Genomic DNA, 12,668 nt, shown 5'->3' on the forward strand with positions numbered 1-12,668 from the left:
CAGGAAGGTTTAAATATTCTGAAACCTATGATTTCCAAGCAAACCCAAGTCTCACCAACCCTCAATGTAAAAAAAACTCAGGATGTCTAAGCTCTGTCCAGTCACATGGACAGAAATTAACTGGCCGAAATGGCTGCCTTTCAAAGCCCTGACTTGCCCCACCCACTGATTTATGGGATGCTCACTTGGTATAGTAGACATAGATTCCACCAATCAGAAGGATGACGAGGATGATGGGAAGGAAGATCGCCAAGGCAATGTTGCCCCCTTCCATCTGGTGGGAAGGATCTGTTGTCTGGGTGACTGATGAGAAAACAGAGAAGAGTTAACTCTGGGAATGTATGAGAGTTATCACAGACACAGCTTGTAAATATAAATTTTTGGGATTACAACTTCCAGAATCCCCCAGCCAGCATGATGAAGTGTTGCCTGGAAGAGGATGTTCTGAGAATTGTGGTTCCAAAACGTTGACTTCCCAAGCCCCACCACAGTCACAACCGGTAGACCGTCTCCCCGAAATCTTTTTCCAATCACAACATCCATCCGTCACCCTCACCTTCTAGTTTCCGGCCGTCCAATAACTCCTCATAGGCCACTGATGGGGGAGAAAGAAATCAATAGAGAGCGTTTAAAGAATGACAAATAAGCAAGCGCAGCAAAATCGGGTGGGGTCAGGGAAGCAGAGAAGAGGACAGGGTACCTTTGCAGAGCGGAGGCTGGCTGGTCCACTGGGATGGATGTCCTGGTATGCAAGTGATGGTCACTTCACCTATGAGCTCAAAGCCCTCGTAGCAAAAGAAACGCAGGGATTCCCCTGCCTGGTAGTGATGCTTGTAAAGGGTTTGGTATCCATTCTCTGGGACGCCAGGATTCAGGCAGGGTTCATATTTCACTGTAAACGAGAGAAAGAGCCTTCAGTCCCCTAGCCCTGAGTATGAGCTCCTTGCAAGATCCTTAGCTTAGATTAAGCCTCCCTTATCTGGTATTCCAATATACTCCATATTCCAAAATTATATCCTGCCTACATATTTCTGTTGTAGCTGATTGAGTAAGTCACTCAGTGAGTTTCAGAATTTCATGGAGATTCAAAGCTGGGTTTTACAAGTTTCAAATCAGTGTGGTGTAGTAGTTTGAGAGTTGGACTAAGACCCTGGAGACCAGGGTTCAAATCCCTGCTCAGACACAGAAACCCACTGGTTGACCACTCTCTCGGCCTCAGAGGAAAGCAAAGGCAAATCAACTCTGAATGAATCTTGTCAAGACTAACCCTATGACACGGTTGCGATAAGACCAAAACAACTTGAAGGCACGCAACAACAATAACATTTTCAAGTTTCACTCCAGTACTTTAATGCAAGAGTGCATAATTTGTGGCCTTGGGAAAAAATAATGGAGACAGATTTCAAAATGCTCAAAAGATGACTCTTTTATTAGTTTTTTTTAATGATGTTGTTGTCTAATAAAACAAGCATCCTTAGAGAATCCTGAGATACATCTCCATTTTTTTCATTCCATTGGATGTTTCTCATTTCTTCTTGTTTTGCTCATCTAGCTTCCCTCACTATTTGGCTTTGCTGGTAAAAACGTTAGTCTAACAACATTTGAAGAGCCTCGAGTAGGCCACACTGAATGTAAATACTATGTCACAGTGGTTTAGAGCCGCTTTAAATCTCCTTGTGGAGAGAAAAAGCATGGGTATAAATAAACATAATAATCGTGATCATAATAATAGCAACAACATATACATGGATATTATCAATTGTATTGTTACCAACTCAAGGATCGCTGTCACAATGAGGTCCAAGATCAAGGCTAATACATTAAAGTTATTTTCTCCAACATAGTGCCAATGTGCTGGACAACTCCTATCTTCAGTCCACCAGCATTAAATTTGCTTAGCATTTTTCATTGAATGCAGAGATGGCATCCTAGGAGAATGGTGAAATCTGGATACATGTAACAATTCCTTAAATACTATATTCAGATCCCATTTTCTGATTGGGATTAAACTATATAAATAAAATTTGTACACTTCTGTGAGATTTATAATTACACTGGCCGACAAATTTTGATGACTCAAGTATTAGCCCTGTTTCTGAGTATATTTGACCTGTGGATTCCTAAAATGGAACCAGTTTTCCCGCATCAGCTCTAGTTTTTGAGATACACATGCCATCTACCAGTTGCCATCTGTTCACCCATAGAAAACTATGATAACTATATCTAAGAAACTAGAACTGATGTGATCTATCCGATGCAATTTTCCTGAATCAGTGCCCCCAAATAACCACAAAAACAAGCCTAAAAACAGAGACACCAAGAAAAAATTGTTTTGTTGGGCTGTTGGGAATCTTCAGTGTCATAGTCTATTGGCAATAATAAGGACGTATGACACTACATCACCATTTCCACAAATCAGCTCTGAAAAATGCCGTTAATTGGATTTTCACTTGGATACCTTTCAACAAAGAAGTCATTTGGCTGTTCTGTAATCTCTGCAATCCTCTCCAAAAATTATTTCAAATCTGTGTGAGCTAAAGATTCGGTGCAGGGCTAGCCTTACTATTAGTCATGAGAAGCCAGCCTCCATAGATAGTAAATTTGATTACAACATTGTTTATTGTTATTCGATCTATATTGTTAGAGATAGGGAGAAGGGCTCATGAGATTTTCCTATCTCACCTGCCAAAATAACCTGATTGTTCTTGGGAATATGTACCATGACTTTGGAGGAAGAGGTGCTCCCTTCTTGTTCAAGTCCATTTTGCACAAGCTTCCTGCTTCTGATACTTATGATTTCTTATGGTCCATCTTAATGTTTAGATAAAAAATAATACTATGTAAAAACATTTGAAAAATTTTCTGTCCCTGGTTTGAAAGTGCTATTTTCTCTTTAACTGTGCAGTACTTACTTTGAAAGTAGTTTTCGTGGCTGCCAAAAACTATGTTGAATTAGTTGAGACTTTATGAGATGTAACGGGCAGTCATGCCAGCCACATGACCTAGGAGGTGTCTACAGACAACGCCGGCTCTTCGGCTTAGGAATGGAGATGAGTACCAATCCCCAGAGTCAGACACAACTAGACTTAATGTCAGGGGGAAACCTTTACCTTTAGTATATGAGATGTTCATTGAAAAACTATAGCAAAATGTGCTGCAGGATGTCCCGCAAAAGCAAAGTTTTTGCAATTTAATAAACTTTTCCATATTTTTATGAAAGAACCATTTAGGAATTGACATTTATAGCCCAGGAACAAAAATGGTGTTATATTGTGTAATAACAAGCCATTGGCTCCACCAAGTGCCAACCCTTCCCAAATTAGAGTCATTCGGATAAATTGTCCTGCAACTCTCATAATCCTGCTGGGCTGGTTGATGAATTATGGAAGCTACAGTCCAATTGATCTAGGAGGAATTGATCTAGCTGGAGAAGTCTACCAAAAAGCCAGGCAAGCAAGCAAAAATGACTGGATTGCTTACAAAACTGATATGATGTAAGTGTCACTCCCAATCCCAAGAGCTGCCAAAGTTTCTATCCATGTCTGGAGAACTGGGGATTACTTTATGGTTCTGTCTTTTCTCATCTAGCAGGGTCCCCACCCCTTTTACTCACAGACACACTTGGGCACTCGGTCGCTCCATTTAGGGGTGCCAGTATCTCGATTATAGCAGGTTAGTGTGCTGCTCCCTTCTACCACGTAGCCCTCATGACAGAAATACTGGACGTGGGAACCGATGGAGAAACGTCGGTCTGAGACGCTGCGTTTGCCGTTGCTGATTTCCCCCGGATCAGCACAGTTTATAACTGAGTCAGGGAAACAGAGAAAATAGAATGAATTTCAAAATAATTATTTACACACACTGTTCAATTCAGGAGCTAATATTCTTTCTACTGCTATGACAAGAGATATCTATAAAATTCAAAGGCACCAGGTCCTTTCTGATCTTGGAAGGAAAACAGGATCAGAGCTGGTTAGCACTAAGAATGGAGACAGCTAAATGAATATTGGATTTTACAGGTTTTATTTCAAAGGAAAGCAATTACAAACCGTGTCTGAGGAATTCCTGGTTTAAGAAAACCTTATGAAATTCAGAAGGTAACCATATGTGAAGGCACATACAAATATATACAGTAGAGTCTCACTTATCCAAGCTAAATGGGCCAGCAGAACCTTGGATAAGTGAATATCTTGGATAATAAGGAGGGATTAAGGAAAAGCCTATTAAACATCAAATTAGGTTATGATTTTACAAATTAAGCACCAAAACATCATGTTATGTAACAAATTTGACAGAAAAATAGTTCAATATACAGTAATGTTATGTTGTAATTACTGTATTTTCAAATTTAGCACCAACATATCAAGATATATTGAAAACATTGACTACAAAAATGCATTGGATAATCCAGAACATTGGATAAGCGAGTCTTGGATAAGTGAGACTCTACTGTACTGTGGAAACTAGATATCATGTCAGGACTGTCCCAGCTTTCATTTCATCAAAGAAATACTATACTCCTCAACATTGTGAAAAACAGTGGCATAAGCCCTTGATGGCGCAGCGGGTAAACCACTGAACTACTGAACTTCCTGACCGAAAGGTCGGCAGTTCAAATCTGGGGAGTGGGGTGAGCTCCCAAGTGTTAGCCCCAGCTTCTGCCAACCTAGCAGTTTGAAAACATGCAAAGGTGAGTAGATCGATAGGTAAAGTAACATGTGCATGAAGGACAATTGTACCTACACCAATACATAAAATGACACAAATCGTATGTGAATGTGAATTGTTTCTATGCATTGCCTGTATGTATGTCACACTGCAATGGCAGTCATGGATCCTCATCTGTTATGCTTTATACATATCCGATACAGAAGTTATGTATGGTTTAACAGTGTGTGTTTAATTAGACATTGGTTTAATTCTATTTTAATGCATATAGTCTATAGCAGGCATGGGCAAACTTGGGCCCTCCAGGTGTTTTGGGCTTCAACTCGCACAATTCCTGGCCTCAGGCCCCTTCCTTTTCCCCCTCAGCCGCCTGGTCTATAGGTTATATATCTGTTTGCAGAGTCTCGATCACATTGGTGTCAGCATCAGAGAGACTTACTCTTCTGGCAAGTGGGAGGGCTGTTGCTCCACGACAGATCCCACTGGCAGGTGAGGATGTCGGACCCCACAATGTCATAGCCTGGCTCACACTGGTAGGTCACCACGGTGCCGCGGATGACGGCAGCATGAGAAGCCGTGCGCCAGCCAAACTCCACTTCTGGCAGCTCAGGGCAAGTGTCATTTCGTGGAACCTCTGCCCACATTGGAAAGAAAAAAGAAAGGGTTAAAGCAGGCATGAGCAAACTTCAGCTCTCTGGGTGTTTCGGACTTCAACTCGCACAATTCCTAACAGTCGGTCACACCGCTCAAGTCTGTAGTCCTCAATGAGAAGCTTTTAGACAGAATTAAGTTAAGCCGAGGGAATTCCTTCCCCCTCATTCCAGAATGCCTGTGGTCATTCATTCATTCACACTTTCATTCTGATCTTTTCAGTTTGTGTCTCTCTCTAGTTGTGTGTGAATGAGAAAATGAAGTCTTTAGAGATTTCCCCTTTTGTTGGAACTTAGAAATAATGGAGTTACAGAGAAAGCTTAAACCCCACCCTTTTCTATCAAGAAATGGAGTTGTTATGTTTTAATAAACCTTTTGAAACTTTTAGGATTGACCTCTGCATTTTGCTTCCTTAAGCTCGAGAATTCTTTACAGCCACACTATATTGCTTTCACTTGCTCTGAGCTAAATGCTATACAAGGTATTCTTTTTGTAGGTTGCTGTGAGTTTTCCGGGCTGTACGGCCATGGTCCAGAAGCATTCTCTCCTGGCATTTCACCAGGGGGTGCTTTGAATGCAATTTCCTGCTGCTTGGCAGGGGGTTGGACTGGATGGCCCATGAGGTCTCTTCCAACTCTACTATTCTATGATTCTATGATTCTATGCATCTATGGCAGGCATCCTGAGGTTGTGAGGTCTATTAAAACTAGGCAAGAGAGGTTTATATATCTGTGGACAGGAAAAGAGATTTAAAGATGGGCTTAAACCAACCTTAAAAACTGTGGCATAGACACTGAGAACTGGAAGCCCTGACCTTTGAGCGCTCTAACTGGAGGTCAGCTGTGACCAGCAGTGCTGTGGAATTCGAAGATGCATGAATGGAGGGCTTAAGGGAGAAACGTGTCAAGCCAACCCTGACTAGGACCGCCTTCCATCTGGAAACCAACATATTCACTGTGGAAGAACATGCGGGTCAAGAATAGGTCTCCACAGACACCTACGCATTCACCGCCAAGACACTTGGAAGGCCATCATCCTCAGGCTACAAGGGATCGCCTAGAAAGAAGATATCTGTGGAAAGTCCAGGGTGGGAGAAAGAACTCTTGTCTGTTTGAGGCAAGTGTTAATACAGTAGAGTCTCGCTTATCCAACATAAATGGGCCGGCAGAACATTGGATAAGCGAATATGTGGATAATAAGGAGGGATTAAGGAAAAGCCTATTAAACATCAAATTAGGTTATGATTTTACAAATTAAGCACCAAAACATCATGTTTAACAAATTTGACAGAAAAAGTAGTTCAATACACAGTAATGCTATGTAGTAATTACTGTATTTACGAATTTAGCACCAAAATATCACGATATATTGAAAACATTGACTACAAAAATGCATTGGATAATCCAGAACATTGGATAAGCGAGACTCTATTGTATAGCAATTGGCTACCTTGATTAGCATTTAATGGCCTTGCAGCTTCAAGAACTGGTTGCTCAATGCCTGAGGGTATCCTTTGTTGGTCAATAGATCAGAATTGCAGATGTTGAGGCTGGGAAGAAAGAGGACTGGCTGCTTACGGCCTGGGGGAATCCTTTGTTAGGGGGTGTTACCTGTTAGGAGGCAGTAAGCAGCCAGTCCTTGAAGCTGCAAGGCCATTAAATGTTAATCAAGGTGGCCAATTGCTACATTAACACTTGCCTCCTTCTCCCACCCTGGACTTTCCACAGATATATATAAACCCCACTTGCCTAGTATCCAACAGACCTCACAACCTCTGAGGATGCCTGCCACAGACGTGGGCAAAACGTCAGGAGAGAATGCTTCTGGAACATGACCATGCAGCCTGGAAAACTCACAACAACCCAGAGTCATAAAGTGTTTTCTTCAAATGTGTCAAGATGCTGGATATCAGCAAACTGTTCCCCAACCACCACCCCTACTATATAAGACGTTCTCGTACCCTTATACCGCACCAGGAAACCCTGGCTGAGGCCAAACAGAGGGTCCCCGGGGTCTGACTGGAACTGAAGAGTGACCGCTGGACCAGAGGAGTAAAGGCTGAAGCGAGGATGTGGACCCAAGTACTGGCCAAGGATCCGAGCAGTTAAGTCTCCTCCATCGAAGATGGTCAATACATCAGACTTGCGGATGTTGAGGCTGGAAAGAAAAAGAAAAAAAATGTAAACATGAACTATAATTAAGAGAAGGACATGGAATGCAAAGAGACATGACTGATCCCATTTAGATGGTGTTGAAGTTTTTCTCTTCCATATAAATGAGCCAATGTGAAGATGGATAATCAAATGAGTGGGTGAAAAATGAATCAGAGCCCTTCTTGGGCAGGTATGTTAAGTATCTTAAGGGCATTTGGTTTTGAACAAAGAAATAGAAATATTTTCATGTAATACGGATGAGTTCAGTTTGGTAAAAATGAAGTGAGCAATGAGGAGGATGTTTCAGAAAGGCGAATAGCCATCATCAAGCTCAGAAATAGCGAAACCCGCTTAAACCTAAGGCTATTCTGCATATTAATGAAATTATCACAGTGCTTGTACTGATTGTGAGGTTTAGTGTACTCACTCAATTTTTTAATTGGTATGTGGCTGTAGACATAATCAGTATTTTTGCTTTGTAAACTTCATGTTTTAAAAACAGGACAGGTCTTTTTTCCCCCACAAGTGGCCCTGAAATTGGCTTCTCTATCATTTCCTGTGGGAGAAAAAAGCTTCTCCGGGGCCTAAAATGCCCAGTGTACGTGTGTGTCTTCAAGTTGTGAATCAAATTATAGTGACTTCATGAATTTTTTGATAGGGTTTTCTTACACAATGAATACACAGAGGTGGTTTTGCCAGTTCTTTCCTCTGAAATTTAGCCTTCAGCAATGGATATTCACTGGCAATCTCCCATCCATGGACTAATCTTATTTAGCCTCCAAGATCAGATAGAATTAGGTCTCTTTGGGGTATTTAATCTCTTTCAAAGCCACAGCACTTTAAATCGCTAGCTGCAGGAAAAGCTGCTGACTTGAGAGTTAGCAGTTCAAAGCCATAAGTCAGGGTGAGCTCCCAAGTGTCAGCCCTATTTATTTTATTTATTGATTTACTACATTTATATCCCACTCTTCTCACCCCAGAGGGGACTCAGAGCGGCTTACAAATCAAATGTACATACAATATATTATTAGCATAGCACAATATAAGCATTAAATTACTATATTGTACTATATCATTACATGGTAATATTATTAGCAATATTACATTTAATATATAATATATAATCAATATTATATTATATTAGTAGTATAATATTGTATTACATTATGATATTATCAATATTATAAGTATATACAATATATTATATATTTATAAATTATTGTATATTATATATGTGTGTGTGTATGTAAAATTAGCATAGTATGTTGCTATGGCACAGGAGACAAGATGGAACCATTTTCCTGGCTCTCAGGTTGGTATGATCTGCCAAGCTAGAGGTTCGAAAGCATGCAATGCAAGTAGATCAATAGGTACCGCCTTGGCGGGAAGGTAAGGACATCCCATGTAGACATGCCAGCAAAACACAATCAGAGATGTCTATGGACAACAGACTCCTTGGCATGGAAAAAATGGAACAAGAGCACCTCCCCATGGCCGGTGTTGAGAATTGCCTCCAGACGCCAGAGATGAAAAGGGGAAGGCCTTCACCTTGTCTGTGTAATGTATGTCATTGTGTAGAAGGCACTGAATGTTTGCCTTATATGTGGAGATAAAGTGGAATATAAACTGTACTATTATTAAATATTATTATTAAACTATAAGGAGTTGCAGCTCTCCAAAGTTTCCTGTGAGAGAGACAGTAAGGACTGATCAGTAGTTAGTTGTCCAATGCTGCTCCAGACAGAAGGGGGTATTTTAAGTTAAAGGTTGTGGATTAGCGGCACAATGGGCCCCTGTGGATATATGTTACTTGGCGTTTGCTCTTTACACACCCCCACTTTATAGGCTGGTTTGATCAGGCATCACCTGAGTTATAACAGGTATCTTGTTTACCAGAGGTGATTTCCCCCAAACTTATATAAGGACCTTACCACGTTCCATGGGTGGGATGAATGAGTTCAACAATCAATCTAATGATGGGTGGCGGAGTCAGAAGACCACACAGACAAGATGGGATGCTGAGCCATGGTGATCCACCCCAACAAAGGGGCCGTGGTGGATGGTGGTGGCAGGTGTGGGGTACCTACATCTCGATGTCCAGCAGCACTCGCTTCTCCTCTTGCACCCGGATGCCCCAGACACAGTCCTGGCCCTTTCCGTAGGACTGGGGCCAATCGGGGGAAAGTACCACACCTGTTGGTTCGGAGAGTTCCCCCCCACACAACGCTGGAGGAAAAGAGACACAACGTCAGAAGGGAGCTATATATGAAACTCAGCAATGCCTCTATGCTACCACTCTAAATCAACAGGTTTCTCTGGGCAAAAACTTTATTTTAGGAGTGGGAATGTGTCCCAGTTGGATAGGACTGAAATATCAGACCTTCTGTATCCCGCAGGTGAGAGACATGAAGCTGGAATGAGCCTTGAAACTGATCAGGAAGGCAGACAACAAACAATAAATTTGGCCAAAGGATCTCCCAACTCCAAGATGTGGCTTCAATCCAACTTACTATCAGCTGAGATAGATAAAGGTGACTTCAAGCATCAGTATTTTATAGAACTTCACAGATACACAGACAGGAACTTCAGAGATGTGCAGTGCGCATGAGCAATATCTAATGCATACATGGCAATCCTTATCTGAGGTCTATGAGACTGGCACAAAATGTAGTTAGAGACTTTTTTCAAGCTTGTTTGTTGGCTAAGAGGATGTTCTCCGGGTTTGGCATTATATAACCATAACTTCTGGCTGTTGGTCCTGGGCATGCACTATTGAACCATTTCTAGTGTAACACAAAAGACAGAACTCAGCAAACAACAGAGGCCATTGGGAGATTTTGGCTAATGTCAAGATGGATTTTTTTCAGCCTCACTAAAATAGATCACCATGCAGCTAAATCTTTAATTCTTATTTTATACCAACATCCCTAGATTTGGACTGTAGCTCACTCATTCCTCACCATTTCTATGTTTGCTAGTACAGGTGGGAGTTGCAGCCTGATTTCATGTTTAATTGTTGTTTATATCTTATGTTGTAATTGTTCTATTGTTTTAATGTATAGCTATACCTTTATTGTTTAGATATATGATTTGGTTTACATGTATGTTTGGAACTGAATTTTGCCATTATTATGTTGTAAACTTCTTTGAGTTCCCCCAAGGGTGAGAAAGTAGTATATAAATACAGTAAATACATAATAATAAATATGGATGACCATTTGCTCTTCATCCTTATGATAGACCTTGGTGTCCTTAAGGTTTATGACAGGGGACACATATGGCCATCCCTCAATGATACCTTTCATTAGTCCTGCAATGCACTGCTTTCTGTTTCTCTGCTTTCTGTTTAATCGTATGTTTTAATTTTTCATTCGTGCATTTTCGGTATTTGATGTTTTTGTATGTATACTTGTTTTGCATTTGTAAGCTGCCCTGAGTCCTTGCAGAGAGATAGAGGCAGGGTACAAGAATATTATTATTATTATTATTATTATTATTATTATTATTATTATTATTATTATTCTGTTTACAGGTTGAGCATCTCTTATCTGGAATTCTGAAATGCTCCAAAATCATCCATATGAGTTGCTGAGATAGTGACACCTTTTTTCCCCCTGATGGTTCAATGTACACAAACGTTTCAAGACCAACATTCTTAAAAATATTGTACAAAATTACATTCAGGTTAATGATATAAGACATGTATGAAAAATAAAGGAATTCTGTGTTTAGACTTGGGTCCCATCTCCAAGGTATCTCATTATGGACATATACAAATACAAGTACCAGTACTCCAAAATACCCCCCAAAATCCTAAATCCCAAATACTTAGAATCATAGAATCATAGAATAGTAGAGTTGGAAGAGACCTCATGGGCCATCCAGTCCAACCCCCTGCCAAGAAGCAGGAAATCGCATTCATAGCACCCCCGACAGATGGCCATCCAGCCTCTGTTTAAAAGCCTCCAAAGAAGGAGCCTCCACCACAGTCCAGGGGAGAGAGTTCCACTGCCGAACAGCCCTCACAGTGAGGAAGTTCTTCCTGATGTTCAGGTGGAATCTTCTTTCCTGTAGTTTGAAGCCATTGTTCCGTGTCCTAGTCTGCAGGGCAGCAGAAAATAAGCTTGCTCCCTCCTCCCTACGACTTCCCTTCACATATTTGTACATGGCTATCATGTCTCCTCTCAGCCTTCTCTTCCAGCATTTCAAATAAATGATATTCGGTCTGCACTTGGACGCAAGTCTCACTCACTTTAATAGCACTTAATTGAAAGTAAATCTACTTTGGATTAGAAGCGAAGACAATTGCCAGGTGATCCTAGCCAGAAGATGCTTCCTGTTTCCTATAACCATGACAACAACTTATACATCTTCATAAACAAATGCAAAAAACCCCTCAGAGGCATATTGAACTCTAGATGAATTACCTTTGCAGGTTGGCTCGCTTTCATTCCAGCGAGGATCTCGTGCGTCTATGCATTCAATGGCAGAAGGCCCCTGCTCAAGCATATATCCCGCACTGCAGGAAAACTCCACCACCGTCCCCATGTGGTACAACGGATCTGTTGTGCTGAAATTGCCATGGGCCAGGAATGGCTCATAACACCGGTCTTCATCAAAAGCTGCCAAGAGGGGGAGGAAGAGAGTCAGGAAAGCTATTCCCCAGGTGTGGCACCTACCTCTGGTCCCTCCCATTGCAATATCACCAGTGGCCAGAAGATGGCAGCAGCAATGTGTCTATTATTGATGTATAGATGCCTGGAGGCAAAGAACTTTCTGGTGGTTTGGTCCAAACAGTATGTGGAATTCGCCCATAATATTATCGCTTCTTGGTTCTGGTTTCCATCCTAGAGTTGCTTGATCACCACATTGCAGTGAAAATAGTAGCCACCACTGGAGGAATATCCTTGTTTAGAAATTTCATTTGTTTAGCTGATTGCTTTTTCCCTATCGATAGGGCACATTTTTTTCTTTCTCTAACCCTTTTTCCAATCTTCAAGTCTACTATAACTTTAAGGATGTTATCCTCTTTCCTTGAAAATAAAACTTAAGAGTAAAAGAAGCCCTAGCATGATTTGTCGGAATGCTTGTAATATAAGCCCTACCCCCAAAATAAGCACCAGTTAAGATTGTCAACCAGACAGACATATTTAGCACATCCATTGCAACACACGACAAATGAATTACAATATACTG

General features: G+C 41.1%; 1 protein-coding gene across 2 annotated transcripts in view; it reads right to left on the reverse strand.

The window, feature by feature from the left end:
* sez6l2 (seizure related 6 homolog like 2) overlaps positions 1-12,668 on the reverse strand; it is a 36,461-nt gene that overhangs the window by 6,348 nt on the left and 17,445 nt on the right. For both annotated transcript variants that reach the window (XM_062957508.1, XM_003224990.4), the window contains exons 9-16: positions 11,900-12,094; positions 9,560-9,698; positions 7,280-7,476; positions 5,108-5,302; positions 3,614-3,805; positions 701-892; positions 557-595; positions 186-303 (exon numbers count right to left, since the gene is read on the reverse strand). In XM_062957508.1, the coding sequence (XP_062813578.1) occupies positions 186-303; positions 557-595; positions 701-892; positions 3,614-3,805; positions 5,108-5,302; positions 7,280-7,476; positions 9,560-9,698; positions 11,900-12,094 (1,267 nt within the window). The remainder of the gene's footprint in view (positions 1-185; positions 304-556; positions 596-700; positions 893-3,613; positions 3,806-5,107; positions 5,303-7,279; positions 7,477-9,559; positions 9,699-11,899; positions 12,095-12,668) is intronic.

The sequence above is a fragment of the Anolis carolinensis genome, chromosome 6 (assembly GCF_035594765.1).
Source record: "Anolis carolinensis isolate JA03-04 chromosome 6, rAnoCar3.1.pri, whole genome shotgun sequence".
NCBI classification, from domain to species: Eukaryota; Metazoa; Chordata; class Lepidosauria; order Squamata; family Dactyloidae; genus Anolis; species Anolis carolinensis.